The 23,597-nt window shown below is 36.8% G+C and overlaps 4 protein-coding genes across 5 annotated transcripts; 3 read left to right on the forward strand and 1 right to left on the reverse strand.

Moving 5' to 3' along the window:
• Positions 1-339: 339 nt before the first annotated feature.
• Positions 340-4,606, forward strand: LOC111447490 (GTPase-activating protein gyp7-like). Its single transcript, XM_023086689.1, has 11 exons — positions 340-735; positions 1,193-1,288; positions 1,459-1,562; positions 2,089-2,366; positions 2,494-2,616; positions 2,734-2,822; positions 3,059-3,164; positions 3,376-3,473; positions 3,611-3,865; positions 4,076-4,159; positions 4,296-4,606. Exons 1-11 carry the CDS (start codon positions 646-648, stop codon positions 4,308-4,310), a joined length of 1,338 nt encoding a protein of 445 aa, XP_022942457.1. The 5' UTR covers positions 340-645; the 3' UTR covers positions 4,311-4,606.
• A 423-nt stretch (positions 4,607-5,029) lies between these two features.
• LOC111447491 lies at positions 5,030-9,169 on the forward strand. Of its 2 annotated transcripts, none has more exons than XM_023086690.1 (3): positions 5,030-5,241; positions 7,457-8,659; positions 8,798-9,169. In XM_023086690.1, the coding sequence occupies exons 2-3, from the start codon at positions 7,514-7,516 to the stop codon at positions 8,936-8,938; spliced, it is 1,287 nt and encodes a 428-aa protein (XP_022942458.1). In that variant the 5' UTR covers positions 5,030-5,241; positions 7,457-7,513; the 3' UTR covers positions 8,939-9,169. The 2 variants fall into 2 exon arrangements, with proteins under 2 accessions (XP_022942458.1, XP_022942460.1); XM_023086692.1 differs by having other exon boundaries at positions 5,033-5,241; positions 8,807-9,169.
• Positions 9,170-9,376: 207 nt separating this feature from the next.
• LOC111447883 (polyadenylate-binding protein-interacting protein 4-like) lies at positions 9,377-17,489 on the reverse strand. The gene is made up of 13 exons (XM_023087251.1): positions 17,115-17,489; positions 16,558-16,679; positions 16,312-16,463; positions 15,406-15,556; positions 15,020-15,054; positions 14,482-14,557; positions 14,350-14,380; positions 13,634-13,809; positions 11,555-11,815; positions 10,880-10,978; positions 10,578-10,628; positions 10,132-10,219; positions 9,377-9,884 (listed from the first exon to the last, which is right to left on the reverse strand). The coding sequence occupies exons 1-13, from the start codon at positions 17,284-17,286 to the stop codon at positions 9,709-9,711; spliced, it is 1,590 nt and encodes a 529-aa protein (XP_022943019.1). The 5' UTR covers positions 17,287-17,489; the 3' UTR covers positions 9,377-9,708.
• Positions 17,490-18,263: 774 nt separating this feature from the next.
• Positions 18,264-22,962, forward strand: LOC111447786 (DEAD-box ATP-dependent RNA helicase 32). Its single transcript, XM_023087126.1, has 8 exons — positions 18,264-18,816; positions 18,989-19,264; positions 19,840-20,163; positions 20,536-20,727; positions 20,809-20,964; positions 21,331-21,731; positions 21,882-22,039; positions 22,326-22,962. The coding sequence occupies exons 1-8, from the start codon at positions 18,442-18,444 to the stop codon at positions 22,640-22,642; spliced, it is 2,199 nt and encodes a 732-aa protein (XP_022942894.1). The 5' UTR covers positions 18,264-18,441; the 3' UTR covers positions 22,643-22,962.
• Positions 22,963-23,597: the final 635 nt, after the last annotated feature.

Genomic DNA, 23,597 nt, shown 5'->3' on the forward strand with positions numbered 1-23,597 from the left:
CGTAATGGGCCTGTCGGACAAACATGAATTATCCAAATGGAGTATTATTTAGTTATGGACCAACTGGGGTTTACACGTGGGCCTGGGTAATGGCCCGAAAGTAGGAGTCAAAGTCAACAACTGAGGTGGAGGTCAGCAAACAACGACAGTGTGGAATGAATGTCGTGAGCTGCACGCTCTTGGTCGCACAGACAGATTAAGGAAGAAACGAGAGATTCAAGGAAGTTGAATGAACGTATAAAACGGGGATTGTTGTTGATGGGGATTTGTGGTGAGGAGGTAAAAACAGGCAACTTTGACATGGTAAGACAGAGCACAAATACATGAACTTCGAGACCTTTTTCTTATCCAATCAAATTAAGTAAAAATTTTCCACCCCCTCTCCCCTCCCCTTTTAGCTGTTGCCTTGTTGTTTGTGTGTATATTTATTTTGCGTCTGAAGCTGGTTATTCGGAGCTGGATCTCGTTCCCAGCCTTACACCCCCCCGGATCCTGCCCCTTCAACTCTTTTTCTCTGGGCTTTGAATCTTCTCTTCTGGGGTTTGATCATCTCAGGGGGGTGAGCGGATTTCTTGATTTGGGGCTGATTTGGTTTGATTCTGTCTTTTGACCATCTCTCGGAAGTGATTGCGGCGAGTTGTGGGAATGTGGAGAGACGCTGGAGCTCCTGCTGATTCTTTCTATGAGGTTCGCCCTGAGTGCACCGATGTTCCCAAAACCCGCTTCAAGATCAGGGTCTGTTTCCTTCTCTTCTTGTTTACATTGAATCACTCTGTACCTCGTTTGGTAATGCCCCACTTCTAGGATTCTAGCTTTTTATTCATTTTAGCTTCTGCCCCACTTCTAGGATTGTATAAAGTTTTGACATGCCAGAATTGGTTCTTTCAAGGTGGTATGGTCAACCTGGTGTGACCTTTTTGGTTCTTACTTTTGCATCATAGTATTATTAACCTTTTTTATGGCTGATCTTTTGGACGAGGTTGGCCATTTGACTACTGGTTTGTGTATATCAGGCTACAAAAATTAACAATGCTTCTTTGAGGTTCATTGATTGTCCTGCTAAACTAGTTACTTCACTTTGTTTTATATGCGATTGTCATGTCACTTTTAGGTATTGTATTGATCTAAGATTGCTCATGTGAAAGAAACCCATTTCATTGCTTTAAGAGTTGATAATCCAACATTCGTGCAGGCTGGGAAAACTTTAAGTGTTAGAAAATGGCAAGCAGCATTTAATCCAGAAGGGCAACTGGACATAGCAAAGACTCTAAATCGCATTCATCGTGGGGTAAGTTCATGATGTTCTTGTCTTTGGACAACCACACTCTTTGGCAGTTGCTCAGCTTTATCTACTAATTCAAAACTTATTTTCTTTTGATCGATCTGATCGTTCGATGGAGATTGCAGTGATCTTTGGATGATAAGGTTCTTGTTTTTCAAACTTTCTATGTAATACAGGGGATCCATCCTTCAATTAGAGGAGAAGTGTGGGAGTTTCTTCTTGGTTGTTATGATCCTATGAGCACCATTGAGGAGAGAGAAGAAATTCGCCAGCGTCGAAGGTAGTTCATCTAATCGATGCACGTTGAGAGAATCCACCCTTTGATAATCTACATTATTTGCTTCAAAGTTAATGCATCATATAATGTTTCTGCAGATTCTGAACTCGTTTTAGTTTGATTTCTCCTCAATTATTGGTTGCGAAACTTCGCTTCAAATGGTTCTTTGTAGTTTCCCAGAAATGGCACTCCCAAAACTGACCTTGATTGTAAGAACTTGGTAGATACCTTCTAAGGTTTGAGCTCAACCCCCATGTGGAAAACTTGATAGTTTAAAACCCTCACTGTCTCCTATAGTCGGCCTTAGGGTGAGGAAGGCATAGTCTAGGATGCGTGATGATGGACCATGAGCATAATGCGACGAGTTGGCCTCTCCATGAAATGATTTAGTTGTAAATGAGAAGCTTTTGGCCGTTGTTTTCATGTCACTTCATTTCAATATAATGCATTTACCCAAGTTTTTGTAGTAATTGTTCACCTCTTCTCTAAATCGAATGAACGCTTAGATTGTGAGCTTTTGAATTTGCAGGATACAGTATGCGACATGGAAGGAAGACTGTCGACAAATGTTCCCTGTCATTGGAAGTGGTAGATACATCACAGCACCTGTAATCACAGAGGATGGTCAGCCTATTCAAGATCCGCTTGTACTTTTGGAAGCAAATCCAGAAAGTGGTCCGCTTGTGCCTCAAGACACCGGCACTGCTGATGCCGAGTCTGATGGTTCACAGCCGAATTCTTGTAGTAACATGGAACCTGTGACAGATCAGAAAATAATTCAGTGGATGCTTACTTTACATCAGATAGGTTCGTAGAAGCTTTATCGCTCACACGCACACATGACATCATATATTTGTTTATATGACAGTTGTGACATGACTCGAGTACCTTTTATAATTTATTTTGAAGCTGACCATTTTAATGTTCATGTTAGGCCTTGACGTGGTTCGGACTGACAGAACGTTGGTATTCTACGAAAAACAAGAAAACTTATCAAAACTTTGGGATATTCTTGCTGTTTATGCGTGGATAGATAAAGACATCGGCTACTGTCAAGGTGCGTAATTTTGATGAATGAGATTAAGTTTCTCGAGTATCGACTGCAGTCACCTTCTGAGTTCTATAAGGCCGAAAAACATACTTTGATCCTGACTTATATGATATTTCTGAGTAGGAATGAGTGATCTTTGTTCCCCCATGATAATGCTTCTCGAGGATGAAGGCGATTCGTTTTGGTGCTTTGAACGTTTGATGCGCAGATTGGTACTAACCTTTCTTCTACTTGAGTAACTTTATTTTTCCGATGCTTCGTATTTGATATCTTTCACCTGTGCGTGTAAGTCGATTATATTAACTCTGTGCTCACGGTTTCGTAGTCGTTATTCTGAAAATATCGTTCTGTCTCCTCAACAACCAATCAAGCTCTTTGTTTTTCTCTTCCCTATCATTATATTTGCAATTTAGCGTTCTCGTGACGTATTCTATTTGAAACTTTGAAGCGAGGGAACTTCCGATGCACTGATAGCTCGGTCGGCGTGGAGACTCAACTCAATAACTTGGCTGCTATCACACAAGTCATTGATCCAAAACTTCATCAACACTTGGGTATTGCTCGTAGACTTGTATTTGCATGCATTTCTTCAGCTTTATGAGATATTACAATCGAAGAAGTATTGTCATTCGATGATCGTTGCGAATGGCGATCGATTTAAATGACCATAATTCAACTGAAAATTGTGTAACTTAGGGGTCGAGAAGAGACATTGCTACCTAACTTTGAAAAGTAACAATGAAGGTGCTGTTTTTATGAACACAGAGACACTTGGGGGTGGTGATTATCTTTTCGCTTTCAGGATGCTTATGGTTTTATTCCGACGGGAGTTTTCCTTTTGCGATTCGTTATATCTCTGGGAGGTACGTTTCGTTCTCTAAAGAAGGGATGAATCAAGCAACATCCCAGGCTTGTTCTTATGTTTATAAAAGTTTTTATGCATGGCTGAAGAGGACATCATGAACTGTATAAAATTCTTACACATCTGCTGTTGCAACAGATGATGTGGGCTCTGGAATACGATCCCGATCTATTTGCGTTGTATGAAGAACCTGAAATATGCAATGAGAAAGGCGAGGGATCGAAAGGAAAAGAAAAATCGATGCGCCAATGTGGGAAATACGAACGGGAGAATTTGAAAGCAAAGAACGCACAAGCTCCTCTTCCGATCTCGGTTTTCCTTGTTGCTAGTGTCTTGAAAGATAAGAGCACAAAGCTACTTACAGAAGCTCGGGGTCTGGACGACGTTGTGAAGGTTCGTTTCTCAATCTAATGATTCGATCTCTTGGTAACCTTCAACACATTAAGGTTACAAAGATAATACATTAAATTGAACTCGAGCATGAAAACTGATAGAATACTAGCCAACTCAAGAGAATGATCTGTTAGTCGGTTGTCTAAGCAAAATCACGGTTTCGACTAACCGTTTGCTCGCTTGTTTCGTGTTCTTTCTCTTCTTTGGTAGATATTAAATGACATGACTGGAAATCTTGATGCCAAAAAAGCTTGCACTGGGGCAATGAAACTTCACAAGAAGTATCTAAAAAAGGTAATATGCATTTGTTTGTTGAAGTATTACTTTTGAATTCAGTCTATTACAAGTTCGTCTGCAAACGAGAGGAAAAGGGAGGTAGGTATCAACTCGACTCGACTCGACTAACTTTACGGTGACTTCGCTGCTGCAGGCCAAGAAGCCATAGCAATAGAGGAAGCTGAAACTATACTTTTTTTTCTGGTCATCGAGTCGATCGGGCAAGAGATACCAGTGGCCGGAGTTTGTGGAGGCGACACAATTTTTCTGATCAGCTATACATTCCCAGATATTGAATTTGTTGTATGTAAAAATAATTGTTCATTTGCACCCCTTTTTGGACACACATTAAAAGAACAGTGAAAGAATATGTTTTGTGATAATCATCCTGATTCTTTGTAACAACTACTTGATGCATACACCAGTAAATATCGTTGGTACATGGGAACATCATTCCAGGCCTTATACACCTATATACATTATTAGATTCCATTAACTTGAACTTAGGTTTGTTTAATTAATTAAATTTTCACTGCACTATAAACTCATGCATTATAAAACAAGTTGCAACCATAAATATCAACACCATATGCAAGTTGATCGATTGGGTCAAAAGTTTGTAAGTTTGTTTTACTCTCCGTATCACTCATCTTCTAATGAACAATTGTAATCTAATCATAAACTAACTCTCAGACCAAAGAGAGAGTAGGGTACCATAGTTGAATTCTCAAAATCAACACTCCGAGAATTATGCTCCTAGTTCTCTGCGGGGTCGTGAAAGGGGGCATTTATGTTCTCAAGAAGTTGGATGATTGAGGGAAAAAAAAAAAAAAAAAGAATTAAAGACAAAAAGAAAAACAAAAATGTAGGCGCGGTTTTTTCTTTTTTGTTTTGTATGAAACCCGCAAAGAAAAGGAAAACTATATTTTCTCTCAAAATTTGGAAACTTCCATATACACATCAATCTCAGTCCTCTCTCGCCTTCTCAATCTCTCTATTTATCTCATCAACATTTTTGCCCTACCTTAGTTTTCTTCCTCTCATCAACAATCCCTTTGCCATTTCTTCCCTCAATTTCCTTCGCGATACTTCAGTCCCAGGTATGCCCGATTTCCCTCCATATTTAGTGTTTTCTGTCCTACTCGATTTCGCTAGGTTTTTTTTTTGGATTTGCGAAGAATGTGCGTAACTTTAGGGTGATTTTGATGCTTCCTGTGGGCTTATGTGTGTGTATATATACACACATATATATATATATTCTATTTTCTACATTTGTTTCCTGTTTTTGTGGGATTTCCCCCCGAAGATGGCTTGAAAGATGATGTAACTAGCTTTAAGTTCGGGATTTTATTTTTTTTTTCTTTTCATTTCCACTAGAATGAAAAGGATTGTTTTTATTTTATTATTCTTCTTTTACCAATTCTGCTGGATTTTGATTCTGTTGCATGCAATATAGAATTTTCCAATGAGTATTTTCTTTCCTTTTTTTTTTATTATTTATTTTTTAGTCTACCTGTTTTAAGATTTTGAGCTATGTTCGAGGGCGGTGTTTGCGAGTTTGTTACAAGTAGTTCTTGCGGGATTTTGCACGGCGAACATGAGTTTCACAAATATTGGTTGCAATCCTATTTTTTCCATTAACTTATGATGTTCAAGTTTAACCAGTTTGTTTGTGACTTCTGTAGGAATCATTATTTTTTGTTTTTTATTTTTTGCGACGGCTAAATAATTGAGGAAACGCTTGGCCCAACCTTGCAGACGTATTTTTGAAAAAAACCTGTTTCGGAAATTGCTTGACACAAACCATTTTTTTTTTCCTGTTCGGTCATTTCAATAGATAGTTTATACTTAAGGAAATGAATGAGTGGACTCATTAGTGAAAAGAAAAGTAGAATTACATAACTAAAAATTGAAATGAAGAGTGAGAGGGAAGGGAGCACAAGGGACATGGGGAGGGAGAAAAATTTTAACTTAATGAAAAAGAACTTACATGATGCATTATGTATCTAATATAAAGGTTTGATGTTCCCCCACATTGTTGAACTTGAAAAAAAAAAAAAGCTTAATGACACTTAAGGAAAGAATTAAAGGATACTAATAAATAAATAATAACTATAGCTAGAATATTAAAAAATGTAAAAACATTAAGAAATCAGAGGATTTCTAAGAATTTATTTAGAGAAGCAAAGGGTTTTGGAAGGATGTTTTTAGTATCTTTACAAAAACAAATTTAAAAATAAGAGGGAAAACATCCTAAGGCACTAAGTGCATGCCTTAGTAAGGGTGTCTCACTAAAGTGAGGCGTTCTATGTGAGATTTCTTTAGAAAACACCGAAAATGTATACTTAATATTGAAGGAAATAAATAAATGAACAGTATTGATGAGAAAATAAAAAGTATACCTACAACAAACTGAAGTTCTTCCCTGGTTTTATTTTTTGGAACTACTTGCAAAGATATAATCTAGCTGAAACAAAATCCAAAGCAGAAGATAATGTAGCGAAAACAGAACAACCCCAATGTTGGTACGAATGTAAAAATTCCAAAATTTATAATCACTCTTCAAGGCGTAATTGATTGGGAGCAGAGAAAATGTTTGAATGTTTCATTGTGGAATTACTTGGCCAAATTACAAGGGAGAAATTTTCTTGCAAACTATCTTTAGTTTCTATACCACCAAGAAATTTATTTAATATATCTTAAATGTGGGGAGTGGATCAAAAGTCTCTTGCCCATAAAGGGTAGATTTCACAAAAACCTTGAAGATAGGGTTGAACCATGTTCAATATTAGAGAACGAAAGAAGTTATAAGGAAATCTTACTTGAAAATCTTGAATGAAGATGGTAAATGCTAGAAAATGAATAAAACAAGTCATGTCATTTATTTGTTATGGTTGAATCTTGAACTTATTAAAATCCGGAGGGCTTCTTTTTAAATGATGGAGATCCAATTTAAAATGTAAGTAAACTTTGAATGCCAAAAGTTACATTTTTTTGCAACTTTTCTGATTTGGCTGCATATGGTAGTTTCAAATAATTATTATTTGATATTGAGTTTCTTACTTGAATTTGTGTGATATTTGGCTTAAACATGACATTTTACATATACTTCTGCGACCCTTCTTTATGGTGCGCTCGTAACAAAGATTTTTGTAGTTTTGGTTTTGTTCAATTGAAGTGGGGATGGCTCATCTACCCTTTGGTACATATTTTGATTTGAATATATAATAGTCTGGGTTTCCTATCAAAGAAAAAAGGATATTAAAGATTTGTCTTCTTTCTTAACCTTGAAATATACTGTTCCTTTTGCTGCAGGGGAAGGGAATTAATCAGTGCTATTGAACGAGCAATAATTTAATAGGATTAAAGAGGATGAGTCGGGCTGATCAAGGAATCAGCGCTGATAATTTAGCTGATGTTCATTTAAAGCCAAAACGTGGTCGTCCCAGAAAATATCTGAAGTTAAATTATGATGACACTACTCTTAATGCAAAGAAAAGAGGTAAGAAACATTTGGAGGCTATTCCTATTTCTCCCGGTTCTGGAGTAAATGGAGACCAATCAGATCCAGCAATTCAAATTCAAAATGTAGCTGATGTGGGACAAGTTGTGTCTGGTGTCATTGAGGCAGTATTTGATGCTGGATATCTGCTGTGTGTCAGGGTTGGCGGCTCTGGAGTAACTTTGAGGGGTGTTGTCTTTAAGCCTGGGCATTATGCCCCTGTTTTGGCAGTGAACGATGTGGCCCCAGATGTTCAAATGATCAGTAGAAATACGGTTCCTTTTGCTACAGAAAACAAAACTAATGGAAGTAACCCCCGATCTAAAAATGGAGAAGTTCCATCCCGTGAATCATCAGGTGCCAAACTGGGGTTTAAATGCACACCTCCACACTCTACCTGGGATGCTTCAAAAGACAAATCTATATTTGCCCAAATATCACCTTCGGGAAGCTCAAGAGGTTCTGTGGTCCCTGTTGTACTACAGCCTGCCAAATTAACTAATGGATCCTCCGTTGCCACTAAATCATTTACAATTCAAACTGCTGATATTGACTCCTCGAAAGGAAAAGAGGTTCTTGTAGGTACTTCTACAGCAAAAGAATCAGCTCCCGCCAATCCTTTCCAACCCCAAACTAGCCAGCAGGTCTTACAGGGTGATGATTCTGTTGAAAATAGTTCTGACGACCAATCCTTTGTAGTGGTAGCCCGTGATTCAGACGGTAAATCAATGACATTGCCTAGCACGCCTTTCGAGAGTCTTGTGACTGAAGTGATCAAGAGAATTCAAACCCCTTCTCTGTCGACTGAAATGCAGACGGAGAATGACAAGTCAACTGGTGGTAAGACATCAGCTAAAGAATGCAAAGGTAACTCGGAGGTTGTGGCCAACATAGTGGATGGACCTTTGATGATTGAACCTCTAAAAGCAGTGCAGCCCCATGATGACAGTTCAGAATCTAATCCCAAAGCTCTGGATGATGAGTCTAGAACTGGCAAAATGACTGAACTGTTACAGGTAGACAAGACTTACAACTAGAATATGTTTATATCAATCTTCAAGTATTTGATTAGATCACAATTATTTCTATATGGGAAGAATTCACTTGGTTATTGCCACCCTGCTTGCACTAATGAAGTAACAAACTCTGACAAGATTTTGCAGGAAAACGTGATGGAAACTCCAGAGCCATGGGCTGAAGTGCAGAACCTGGGTTTGGTGCTCAAGTTAGATGAGCCTGGGGAATCAGAAACAGTGATTGGGGATGAAGAAACTAGTAACCAAAAGCAAATCTAAGAAACATGTATTGTCATGGTTAATATTTTTGGGATAGAAGGTAACATATGGTGTAGCTGTTTTCTAGATGCTACCTCACGTCTAATCCTAACTGGGTTTTAGTTGGATGATTGTACCCCAAGTTATTATATTTTTCTAGTTGGATATTTGGATATGGACAATTTCACCTTTGTGAGAGTACAGTAGCTAAAGTCCTTAAATTATAAGGTTTTGTTGGGCAGTTGGATTGAATTTATGCAAATGAAAAGTTTTCAAGGCCAAATTGTCCAAAAAAAGTGGCTGCTGCTCGTCATATGAAACAAATAGTACTCTTAATCTTCAAGGTTGCTGCGCGTCACAAGGGACAATTTGGTATGAACAGATCTTAAACAGTTTATTTACTAAATGGTCAGTGAAAATTGGAATCAGCAAGGAATCACATTTTTTTAAGATGGACACTAAAATAACAAGACTATCTTGCCTTCATTTTTTCCAAACAACTTTTATAATTTGAAACCAACTCATGAATGAGAAAGACTCAGAGTTCCCCTCACAAGAAAGAAATAATGCTGATCCTAAACAAATTTTAATTCAACCTATACAGAGTTCAACAGACTCCATCCACCAATCAATGGTAAAATGTCCTGATTTGAATGGAAACAGTGCATCCCCCCTCCGATAAAACGATAAATGCTAATAATTAAATCAAAATAGGAAAAAACTTTCAGAGGACCAAAATTTTGCCAAGCTGTGGTTGACTACATGAAAAATTAACAGTAGAAACAAATTCATTAGAACTTGGTGGTGAAGAATGCATTAGTTCCTGGCATTGGCATTGGGCGGTTGAGTGGGAAGGAGGAGGGCTGCAAAATTGGAATGTGGTTTGGAACTGCGGCAAGCGGTTGGTGGCCACTGGCCATAAATGGCGGAGGAACGCAAAACTGCAATGCTTGTGCTGCTGCAGTGCCTGCATTTGTAGAGGTCTTTTAAATGAAGAAAAATGTCGATTTGTTTAAATTGAAATATTGTTTGGATTTAGTAGCATAATCTTAACGATCAATTTTGAAACCGATACTGTAATTGCCTTCTCACTTATGATAAAAACAGCGGCATCATAAAAAAAATAAATTGAGAAAAAAAATACCGAAGCTTATGATAAAAATTTTGAGCAATGCAAAGGAAATACTCGTCATTAGCCAGGAAAAAAAATTCACCTTGATGTTTTGGATATTGCGCAGGCTGTGTCGTCAACAAAGGGCAAGGTGGTACCGGTGAGACGACTGTTGCACCTTGAGCCAAGTCCTGAAATATGAGACGAGGTTAATAGGCAATTTGGACAGGAGAAGGAATAAAAATAATTTTAAAAAAGGGTAGCAGGAACCAGAAAGAGGTCACAGAAAGTTGAGGCATAGAGATATGCAACGTAATGAAAACAGATTATACAATGAATTGACCTAGAGGAAAAACCAAAGAACTTGAAATAATCCGATTTAAATTACTTCACAACTCACAATTCAAGAAGTAAATATTACGCTGCTCATGGCGTCAAGAAACATGAAGTGAAGAAAAAGATCAATTCTACAAGGTCAAATAATTCAAAGCAATAGAATTTATGGAAGGAGAGTTGATACTTTTAACAAATGGGACACTAAATACTTACATGGGAGACTGGCTGCATATAAACAAGTTGCCCAAAACGACTGACCATAACCTGTAACAATAAGAGAAGTGTAAAGGTTACCAACAAAATATGACCTGGTCATGGATAAAAACCAAGGTACGTTCTGATCTGTTCACAATTCTTTTTTTCTATTGAGAAACAGAGACATCATATATTCCAAAAGAAAAAAAAAAAACATAGCCAGCATAGGGATGAGGAATCCCTAATCTGCTAACTCAAATTGCAACTTTATTGGGAAGAAATTAAATGGAACGGTTAAATATGATCCTATTTCCACTTACTGCTGAAGAATTTGGGGGCCCAAAGGTCGGGCCAGCCTGGAGAGGATACTGACCAACATATCTAAGTGGCTGTGTCCTGGTGCCCACATGTCCCACCATCTGTAGTTTATAAAAGGGTAACTTGGCTCAGCAAAGTTGCAGGAAAGAAGTTTATTACCACAATTGCATTGAAATTGTCATAATGCTATTATCATCCTACTATGATTATAATACAATTAATGAACTAAATTACTACGTGTGACAATTACACGTCTTGTTGTAATAGAGTAGAATGAAGTTTCAGTGCAACGGTTGACTAAAATAGTAATATAACCACCATGTATCCTCACCACATAATCATAGGCAACCAAACTATCATTGGAAATGCAAATGCCAAGTACAAGTTCCAGGTTTCAATACTCATCAATCATTAAATCTGTTACCTAATTTACAGTACATTTTTTAAGAACTGATCGCATAAACAAGACCTAAAATTTCCTTCTTGAACGTGGGAAATGCCTAGGCTGGAACTCTGGAATTATACATTCAGTTTTGAGTTTTAACCTTAATTCATTTTGGTTGTGCGATAGAGAACAAACTAGAAGAAGAACTTATTTAGATCCTCATAAGGCTAAATAGATATGATAAGAAAGACAAAAGGAAAACTGATCAAGAGAAACCTCGAACAATACGTACGGGTTGAGAAAATTGAGCAACATTGCCATCAAATCCAGCTAATGAGTTGCCATATGGGACAAACTTGGCGGCAGGCACAGATGAACGAGGTACAAAAGGACTGAAATCTAACTCTGGTTGAACAACAGCCGAAGGTACAACTGGTGGTGAGTTGTTTGAAATGTAAGCCAGGTTTGCAGCCACTGGAGTTGCATGATTTGCTGGCATAATATTTGCATTGGACGGAGAGAAGAGTTTGGCTCTTGGATTAAGCTTAAATTCCTGCGTAAGTATGTAATAGAAAAATTATTTCACTAGTTATCAGAAAAGAAATATCAATTATAGTTTTTCTTGTCATCAATGTGTGATCAATCCCCACGAGCCTAACTTAACAACCATGAATAGGACCATATTGTACAAGAAATGTTCGAACACTTCTTAAATTTGGGGGGGGGGGGGAACAGTTTTAAAAGCTTATCCAATTATAAGTAACTCCTAAAAAGACACAATGTCATAGACCAAACAGTCCTTCGAATCAATTCAACCTCTTAGCAAACGAATACACAAAAGTTGCACATTATGCAGCTAATTTCAAAGTTGAATTTTTTAACAGGATTTGAAAGAAACAAGGCAACGTTGAAAAGAATCATCGCTTTAACATAAATGTACGAAGGCCATAGTCAAAGGTGATAAAACCGTGCACAACCTACCTCACATGGAAAAGTTTTCATTATGATGCATTTTCATTTCAAAAGGATGGGAACTTCATTCAAATTTCAATACATTTCTAGATCCAAATCTCATACATCAAAGGGAATAAGCTTATCTCAGTTGATTATGTTTTCGCTAATTACCCACTTTACCATCCTTCCCTTTCAAGATCCCTTCAAAACTAGGCTCTATGATTGAACTTCTTTTCTTTTTACAAGACATGTTTTCTGTTAAGAAAGAAAGAACGTTTTCGAAATAAATAAATAGTAAATTCCTTATGAAGAAAAGGAGTGGCAATCTTCTTGTTGGATGGCAGAATGTCACCCTGCCCAACCAATCACGTGGGCTGACAATTAGTAATATCCGAAGAAAATACCCAGCTAATTAATTATCTCAGTATGATGTGAATCCAACCTTTCCTCCATTGATTGTACCCAACGGAACTATTACAAGGAGCAAGGCAAAGAAATTTTGAACCTCAGAAGAAAATAAAGTGGACAAAGGAAAAGTCGTGTAGTTTGAAAGATGGCATAATGGACAGAAAACCTGTGGAGAATTTAAGTAAGGATATGCCTGCATTCTTCTAAGTTGCAATCCTGGACTTTTAAGTGTGGATATGAATAGATTTAGTTCCACTACCTTCAGCTCTTAAATGACACTCCCTTTCTATTTGCCTTATCAGCAGATCCTACAATGATAAGCAATCTATTCAAAATTAATTTTATCGTGGTTGGAATACTTGTACTACCTCTAAGGTAAGAGAAGTTGCTGATGGTTTTGGATGTAAACAACAAGTAGCGTCTTCCTTAATAATTAGCATCTTATAAGGGTTTCTGGGTAAATGAGTAGCATCCTCCTTAATGAAGTGGCCAGAAGTTTTGGGTACAAGGACAAGAAGTGTCTCTAGAGGCTTGGTAATGATGCTCGTGTTGCTTGTCTACAATGAAAGGCCCTAGAAAAAGACAACCTTTTATCTCAATTCTGTGCAACTTCAAGATGCTAAATTAAGATTAGATCAAAGAATATTTTGTGTTTTTGCAAGTTGGTGAGTGATGTGTAAAAAGAGGGGATGAACTGGTGACCACCTCTTCCTTTGGTACCACCTTTAAGCAAGAAATTGAGTAAGAAATTGGCAACGATCCCTTCCTTGGGGGATATTGTACTGATATGGGAATTTTGGCTGGGAAGAATAGTAGAATTTTTAACACATAAATAATAGCATGATAAATTTTTAACAGCCCCTGGCAGATGATTAATCCCAGTTAATTGGATGAAGGTATATTTTGACATCATCCAAATAAAAAGGTACTCAAAAGTAACCAAAAGTCTCGTAAACATCCTATCTTATAGTTCTAGTAGTGATAGTGATAAATTGATAATGATATGTACCTTGCCACTTTTATTGGATTCTGAACCGTGAGAAGGGGCCATGTCAATCGTTGACGTTATAGAACTGCGACATGAGTCCATGCTACTATCCACAGATGAACGTGAAGAAGTTGAGACACCAACTGAATATGCATTCGTAGTGTTGGCTGAGATGGATCTTTCAGTGCATGGTTTCTCTAATATAACAATAGCGGGAGCAAAACAGTTACACACTTTAAACAATATTTTTGAGGTCATCATTAAGTTCTTTTTCTTCTCAGAATTGCTTTATCATGCTGAAAATCCACCGTATATAAAGAAAACTATAATTCAAGTAGGCAAGGAATGATAAACATTACAAAGACTTCTCCACTCTGGAAGGTACTTGAAAACTATATAGCAAATTCATTAATGCCTAAACTAACAACAAGCTTGTCTCAAAGGCCAACCACCTATGATGTAATTTTTTTTTATTGTATTTAATACCGTAGGTACTAAACTAACAACAAGCTTATCTCAAAGGCCAACCACCTATGATGTAATTTTTTTTTATTGTATTTAATACCGTAGGTAAGTTGTCACTAAAACTAGAATGCTGTAATGCTATTTGCAAATAAACATTTAAAATAAAAACCATCTGCAAGTATATTTAGTTTCAATACTAAGAAGACCCTTCCATACAAGCTTTATATCCAAATTAGGTGAGCCAGATGTCATTAACAGCACTTTGAACTCACCACTCAATATAGAGGATTGAACTCGATCACCCTACAGAAACAAAAGTAGTCAATCTAAAATTTAGTCCACGCAAAAGAATAACATCTAATTCTCAAGAAAACCCAGGTCCTGAATAAGCTTAATTGACATACATTGGCTCCTTTATGCAAGTCAAATTCCTGACCATGATCATCCTGCTCCTTTTTCAATTGGTTATCTGGGTCCCGTCTGTCAAATAATTTATCATAAACCAAAAGATAAGGACTGAGACAAGAGTAACTGGTTACAATTTACAAAGTAAAACTGAACCAACAGATATATCAATCTCAAATAAAGCAAGAGCATGTGTGGGGCATGTCCCTTTTTGGTATGCAATTGTTTCTTACCAAAAATAATAATACTAATGAAAGCACGGATGATAGTAATTATTTACAAAATAAAATTGAACCAACAGATATATCAATCTCGAATAAAGTAAGAGAAAAATTTGCCACACAAATTGTTCCCTTTTTTGTATGAAATTATTTCTTACCAAAAATTATAGTAACAATAACAACAGTAATAAAAGAACTGATGATAGTTTACGACCCACATGTACTTTGACGGCCTCATCATGGGATAGGGCCCCAATTCTTTTCTGGACAACCATAAAGAAAGAAATATATTTAGGAAAGGCAAGTTATTTCAAACCTCCAATTGATTGCAGCATCAGTGACACCTTGAGGCTGCAAGGAGGTTGGGGAAAATGGAAAACAATTATGAATAGGAAAATGATAAACTTCAAAACAATGACTAACATGGATAAACTTATATAGCATGCCAATGAACTAATTCATACAAACAGTTAGCAGTGTTTTATCAAGTACTAATTCTAGTCTTTGCAAAAATATACATAAATAAATAAAAAGAAAAATACATACTGTAATATCTTTGAGGAGGCCGTCCTAATAAATACAAGAGTGTTTCTTAACTATCCTTTTAATAGAGTTATCGATCCATTTAAAACTTGATACTTTTAGAAGCATACGCTGGGTGGGGAGTGCAACTACTACACAAGCAAGGCACGGAAACTTCACCTTTTTGCAATTTGACCTTTCCTTTTTCTGCTGTGCATCTCCCTTGTTGTTCTCAACATTGTCTCCCAATAGTTGTCTAACATCACTTTGCTTCCCAGTAACAGTAGGCAGTGAACCATGAGCAAACCCATTTTGATCTTGGACCAGGTCACTGTTTTTAGAATTACGTGTTGGTAGTCACGTCAATTTCAATAAGCACATAAATCACACTAGAATATAATTGAAAACCTTCCCCATTTTTTTAGTTCAACAAATTTGGGGGGAAACAATTTAAACCTATAAAGGACACAATGCCTTAACCAGTCAAACTACGCTCAGGTTAGTAAAACCTTCTCCAATTTTGAAATACGAATTACTAAGCAAGAGATTATAGTATTCTATACGATGCACAATGCTTGTTAACATGCCAATAAATAATAATTTCCTAAAGCTACTTTCATGTAACTGATTTAGTAGCAAGAATATGTTCCGTATATATGTAAGACCTAAGTAGGAGAGAACAGAATATCTTTCCAAATAAAATCAAGATGAAAATGGTCATTTTGAAGACAACATAACCTTCTCCACCACAGAAAGCTCCTTCTTTTAGGATAAATTCCTCAGTTCTAATTTTAAATAAGAGGCCAAGTTGACAACATTCCTCAACAAAAATTTCTACATATTTTTTTTTTGGTCAGTTACTTTGTTCTTCTCAATTTGCTTCCATGTTAGAAATAAGGTTACATTTATACCAATAGTGACCTTGGAAACAATCTTTCAGTTCCAACAACAATCAGGCTTCGTGAGAAACAACTATTACCAATAACATCACTCCAAATGCCACATACAAAAGAATATCAACCTCCAAAATTTAGACCAGATTGCTATCAATCCATAAATATATAACATATCACAATAGAAGTATACCTTGTTTGATTAATCTGACTTCCCTCCTTGAATGACTCCATACATGTCTTAGTCTCTGTCGCTGGAAGCAACGAAGTGGGATCATTGACCATGGATTCGTTATCACAAACAGCCAAACTTTTGGAAAAACTACCAGCCGGAAGTAGAACTTCCTGTACATTTGAAAAACCCAGTATGACCTAGATTTAAACTAAATTAAATTTAATAACATGAAATTGCGAAATAAAAGTGGCCTTAATTACATACCGTCGCAACAACTTGGACAAGATCACCAGAAAGAACGATAAGAGTATCAATTACAACTCCATCATCGACATTCACATTCCTTTTACCCTTTTTTGTCATCCTTGCTTTCTTCAGAACGACGCCTAGTGATACACAGATTGATTTCATAACTATCGCCATTTGTCAATGTTTAGGGGAAAAGAGGTAGGGGAATCACGGCAAGTTCCATTAAAACATTGGAGGATAAAAAAGCAAAATCAACAAATTCAATTAACGACATAGGTGCGTCTCCTGTCCCAGAGAACGCGATGGGAAAAAAAAAAAGAATAGATGCCAATCTTTTTATCCATCCACGCCCAAATCAGATTTCGGATCCAAATCATCTACACACCGTGCCACCAAATGCACGCGATATATTTTATATATATAAAAAAAAAACAAATAAAAACCGATGCAAAAGCAGGACAAAAATTGACAAAAGAACGGACGTATACAGCACGATTCAAGCAATTGATAGATTCAGGGGAAATAAACGGAGGAAGCAAAGACGAATTAAGAAGAAGGCAATGGAAACGCACCATATTCATTCTCGACACATGCAGTGTGGAAGATGCCGGAATAGACGGAGCCATCCTTGATGTGAACCTCAACGGGCAGGCCAATGAGGCACATGGTGGCAAAGAGCAGGGCCTCGCTGAGCGTGGAAGAGCAAGTCTCATCCTCCGAAAACTCCCTGTTTCTGCAACCCATATACCAGTTTCTGAGAGTGAGAGAGCTGGATCAAACGGTGGTGTTCGTCTCTGTGAGAATAAAAAAAAAAGGTCGAGTTGCAGAAACAAGATCTAACGGAGAAAGAAGAAGAAGAAGAAGAAGAAGAAGAAGAAGAAAGGGAAAATGAGAAGAAATTGTATTTTGGCTGTTGCGTTACGTGCGCTGCGTAATGCTTAACCGTGCTTCACTGTCTCCTATGGTTTTTTACCCCCTTTTTGGACGCCGCCTACCCCTCATTTTTTCCGTATTCCTCCAATTTTAATTATTTTTCCTTTTTTAAAATAATTATTTTTTATTTATTTACTGCCTATATACTTTTAACTCCTAATTTTCTTTTTCTAATCACACTCTAAACTTTACCATTCAATTATTAATACTTTTTTCGAAATTAAATTATAAATTTTCACTCAATTTCCACCTTGGAATATCTACGTGGCTGAACCCGGATGGAAACCAGATTTTGTATGGCAAGGACCATTTTGCAAATTCCAACTTTTTAGGTCCTCTTTTGTAATTATTCCATTCTATTATTTTATCATTATTTTTCTAAAAATTCTCCATCTTATTTTAGCCATTTTTTTGCCTTCCTCTTGAGACCCCTTCTCTATATTTAATTAAAAATACAAGAAATTTGCTGCTAATTAGTAAAATGACAATTTTGCCCTCCTTCTCTTTTAGGGTAAAAACTGTTTTTATGAGCACCATCCATTAAATATTAAGAGAATTAATAAAATTTTAATGCTTTCCATAAAAGACTCTTACCAATAAAGACATTTTAAAATGTTTTTAAATTCTCGAGTTTTGATGTTATAGTAATAATGTTTTTGAAAAAGTTAGGAATATTTTTAAAATTTTTTATGGGTATATCGGTAAAAATATTATTTTGAAGATTAAAGATATTTTTTAAAGCATTTTTATTATTGAAGCATAACTGTATAATTAAGCCAAGCAAAAAAAATAAAATAAAAACCCTAAACCCTAAACCCCACCTTCCCAAGCCGATTTTTGGCTGTATTTCTCCCACTCCCGTATTTGCCTCAGCCGCAGACCCAACCGGCGCACCGCTACTGTTATTTTCCTCTCTTTCTATCTCCCTCTCTGCTGCAACTTCGTGCCAATCCCAGTTCCTTCGCAATGAAGCAGAAATTCAAATCCAAGAAGTCGTCTGGCAAGCAGAAGCGTCTATCCGAAATTGAAGAAATTAAGCTCTTGAATTCATGGATTCAATCCCAGAAACCCGACTCAGGCTCTAACCCGATGTCGCTTCCTCCACCTCCTGCGGGTGCTCCCCTTGGCCGCATCGACGCCGATACTTACTCTTGTTACGCCGGAGCTACTAAGTTTGATCAGTTGCCGATTTCGAACAAGACCAAGGATGGGTTGCGGAAAGCTGAATTCGTTGATATGACGGACATACAGAGGGCTTCGCTGCCTCACGCCCTTTGTGGTCGAGATATTCTTGGTGCAGCCAAAACTGGTTCAGGAAAGACGCTAGCTTTTCTCATACCTGTAAGTTGAACATGGATGGTTATATTGGATTAGAGGGCGGTTTATTTACAGGGAGTTTAGGATAATTGAGAAGCCTTTTTAACTTATTGTTGTTAAAAATTATAATGTGTGACGTCTCTTACCGCCAGCATGCATAAATTGCTTAAACTTACCAATGGAATCCAATTTTCAGGTTCTTGAGAAGTTGTATAGAGAGAGATGGGGTCCTGAGGATGGAGTAGGGAGTATAATAATATCTCCCACAAGAGAATTAGGAGCTCAGCTTTTTGATGTTTTAAAAGCTGTTGGGAAATTTCATAATTTCAGTGCTGGCCTTTTAATTGGTGGTCGTAAAGATGTTAACACTGAGAAGGAGCATGTGAATGAGTTGAACATTCTTGTTTGCACTCCCGGTCGACTCCTTCAGCACATGGACGAGACTCCAAATTTTGATTGTTCACAGTTGCAGGTCACCATATTTAATTTCTCAATTTATTGATACCTTACTTTAACGATTAGGACGTAATTTTTGATACCTGATTTAAAACGTCATTCTTGTCTACCTTTTCATTTCATAAAAGGTTATCTCTTTGCATTCCTAGACAGAAAAGTAAGTTTGATGATTTGTTTGTTCTGATCTTTGTTTTAATCAACGCCCAGAATCTCTTTCATTTGTTGATGAGGGTTCTCTCTCTCACACTTGTATACACCCAGGGAGGGTTATAAAAAATTAGGGAATCGAGTTGAAAAATACTTACTTCCTTTGGATTTCCAATCTTGAATTTTTATTTTTTATTTTTTATTTTTTGTCTTTCTCTGTCTCACTCACTCTCTCTCACACACACACACACACGCAGGGAGTGATATAAAAGATTAGGGAGAATTGAAAAATAATTAATTCCTATGAATTTCCAACCTTGATTTTTTTTCTGTTTCTTTTTGTGTTGCTGCCTGCCTAATGTGCTTTCTACTGTTTGTTCTCAGTGATGGTTTGCATGTATATATAATTTGTTGCTGATTGTATGGTTCCTGGCTAGTGAGCAGGTTTTAGTCCTTGATGAAGCTGATCGTATTCTTGATGTCGGATTTAAGAAGACTTTAAATGCAATTATTTCACAGCTACCTAAGCACAGACAAACCTTTCTGTTCTCAGCAACTCAAACAAAGTCTGTTCAGGATCTTGCCAGACTCAGTTTGAAAGATCCTGAGTACCTTAGTGTTCATGAAGAATCTGTGACAGCTACCCCCAATAGTTTACAACAAACTGCTTTGGTTGTTCCTCTCGAGCAAAAGCTAGACATGTTATGGAGCTTTATAAAGGCACATCTTAATTCTAAGATTCTTGTGTTTCTCTCAAGCTGCAAGCAGGTAACTGCTGGTGATACTTTTTGGTTACTAGTTGAACTTTTGATTGCAGGAGATCTCATGTTAGACATCTTATTGTGGTTAGATTTTTTGGTGCATCTTTAGTTGATCAAACTCTATTCTTAGGTTGTCAATAGGTTTTCTGCGTTTCTGCTGTTTGACTTGTTAAGCTTTCGAGATTAGAACTGGTTAGTCGACAACAATGTAAACATTAATTCATTTGATGCATCTTTGGAAATAGATCAGTATTCTTCAACAAGTACTCTGAAAACAAAGTAAACAAGAAAGAATCTTATAAAAAAATTATAATGTCGTATCTTTATGTACTATTCATTGTTGCTTCGATCATTGACATTTCTCACCATTGTTTAACAGGTGAAGTTTGTTTTTGAAACTTTCAAAAAGCTGCGTCCTGGAATCCCATTGAAGTGCCTCCATGGAAGGATGAAGCAGGACAAAAGGATGGGGATATATTCTGAGTTCTGTGAGAAGCGGTCAGTCCTCTTCTCAACAGATGTAGCCTCTAGAGGTCTGGATTTTAATAAGGCTGTTGACTGGGTTGTACAGGTAAACTACTTGAAAGAAATGATCATGATTAATCTTCACTGGTGCTGGTGTATGATTCCAATCTTGTTCTTGTTTGTGAAGGTTGATTGCCCAGAAGATGTGGCTTCTTACATACATAGAGTTGGCCGCACCGCTCGGTACCATTCAGGTGGGAGATCTGTTTTATTTCTTATGCCCTCGGAGATGAAAATGCTTGAACAATTAGAATCTGCTAAAGTACCTATTCAGCTTATCAAGGTACATATGCTCTCTTTCTTTCTCACCTCCTATTCTCTGAAATTTTGCGTAAGTAATATTATGGAGCATTTATGGCATATAAGTTTTTGTTAACATTAGTCAAGCTTATGGTAGGTGAGATAATTATGTTATTTTGTTCTGGGGTGCTTAGGAAAAATATGAAAAAGATTAGTTATATAAAAGATAATCTGGGGTGGTATGGAGTGGGGTGGTTGAGAACTAGCATGTTCCTTTTATGATGATAATGAATGATGTTCTTTTTTACGTTGTAAGAAATGTGTGTCTAGTATAATGAACCAATGGAAGTGTTTATATCATAAATTAACTACGTTCTTACCGTACCATCATATCTACTTCCTTTTGTAGGCAAATACAAAAAGACTTCAACCAGTTTCTGGTTTGCTGTCAGCTTTGTTAGTCAAGTATCCCAATTTTCAGCAACTCGCTCAAAGGGCCTTTATCACATATCTTCGATCAATTCATATCCAGAAGGATAAGGAAATCTTTGATGTTATGAAACTATCAATTGACGATTTTTCAGCTTCAATGGGGCTGCCAATGACCCCAAAAATCCGTTTCATTGATCAGAAAAAGAGGTCACAGAAGATGTCGGCTAACACTACCACCTATCTTGCGTTGGAATCGTCTGATAATGAGAATGCTTTAAATCCATCCGGTGAAGAATTGGAGTATGGCGACTTTAAAGAAAGCAACCAAGGACTTCTTCCTCCTACTGATATCCCTACTAGTGAAGTTGAAGATGCTGTGTGAGTTTTTTGTTTTATATTTTTTCTATGAATTTAAATACGGTGGTTGGTCATGATCTTGCTAATTGATCATAGTTGGGGTAAATGTTAAAAATTACGATTATTTTCTTTAGTTTTCTTGCATTCTGAAGATTTAGGAACTTTGTTTAGGCCACGTACTCGGATTTTGAAGAAAAAGAAGTTGAAGATCAATGTCCACAGACCATTAGGGACGAGAGTCAGTTTTGATGACGAGGGCAACCCACTTGCCCCTCTTGCTAAGCTAGCTGACATCAAAAGTAGCAATGAGACATTTGTAGTCGACAAAGGTATGCCTTCTTTTTTTGTGATTACTATTAGTTCTTTTTCTTTTGAGGCTCCTTCGTTTCATGATGGGTGGTGCTTTCTTTGTATGGATTCTTGTCCCATCAATCTTCTCAAGGAAAACTAGTAAAATAAAAAAAAAAAGGAAAATAAATGTTTTGATGTACAATTAATTTTTGTTAGACTAGACCTAGTAAACAAGCACAAAGTGAAGATATCTAACTTTGAACCTGCCCTACTGCTTGTCTTTAAGCGTTAGTATTCCTATTTATTATTTGGTTCATGTGTCAGATCTAAAAAATGAGTTTTACAAAAAGAGGAGGGAAGAGTTGAAACAAGCTGACAAGGAAGACAAACTTCTCAATCATAATCGCCTAAAGGAGAAGCGGAAAGAGAAGATGAATAAGATGAAGAAGAGGGCTGCCAAAGAAATTGAGGACGACGACGACGTTTCTGCGTCTGAAGAAGACAGACCTCAGAAAAGGTCCAAGAAATTTGTCGACAGTGATAGCGACATTGACAATAAAGCGGACTTAAATACAGAGTCGATTTCAGTGGCAGAACAAGAGGAGTTGGCTCTCAAATTACTAAGTACTCTGCGCCCATGATTTACAACAAGGTATTCATGTTGAAATGAAATATTTTTGACACAAATGAAATTAAGGGTAGGTTCTTAGCATCATGAAGAACACATAATGGAAGGAGATGCAAAGTAATTAGTTTTAGACATTCCATTTCGAGTTCACATATCTTTATTTTGCATCTTTAGGGAGGGAGTAAATTGTGTTGAAACATTGAGTTGTAGATGTAGACGTTTGGTTTGTGATTCTGAATGAGCTGAGAAATGGGAGGAGGGTTCCATATATTATTATTATTATGTTAATAAAAAAAATTGATTCTAAATTAATTTAGGTGGTTTCTTGCCTTTTATTTTGTGGGTATGGGCAGGTATTGTAACACTGGACTTTGGGGGAACATATATATTATAGCAATTGATTTTGGTTTGATTTAATATACTATGCTTATGAACCCTTAGTTTTGATGATGATGTTTTAACATTCCTAAACTCATCATGGATATTGTTAAAATAGAAAAGAAAGGAAAAATTATATGGAATTAGTAGTTTTTCATAATTGAGGTTTTTATTTTTTATTTTTTATAATAATATAATTATTTTATTTTACAGAACACACATGGGTTAAATAAAATTGTATCAAAACCCAAATATGATTCTGCTACACTTGGTTTTCAACCATTTGATTCCTTTCTTTATGGAACTCTTTACCTTCCCTTCAACAGTATAGAATCTGTACTTGGCAACACGCCGCCGTCTCTTTATTTTCGGGTTCTTCCACCACGACCTGGTCGAACGCTTCGACGATTCCGATGTCTTGATGATATGTTGTTTCACAAATGATGAGCTGATGATAACTCGCTTTTGTGGCTGGTTTAAGTACATATTATTATCGCTTAGTTTATTTTCGTCCATGGGTTCAAGGCTCCAGTCAGTACTGTTGTGTGGATGGTGGTGAATGCCTTCCTCGGTCGTCATCTTCTCTCTAT

Source organism: Cucurbita moschata, unplaced genomic scaffold (assembly GCF_002738365.1).
Source record: "Cucurbita moschata cultivar Rifu unplaced genomic scaffold, Cmos_1.0 Cmo_Scf00009, whole genome shotgun sequence".
NCBI lineage: Eukaryota > Viridiplantae > Streptophyta > Magnoliopsida > Cucurbitales > Cucurbitaceae > Cucurbita > Cucurbita moschata.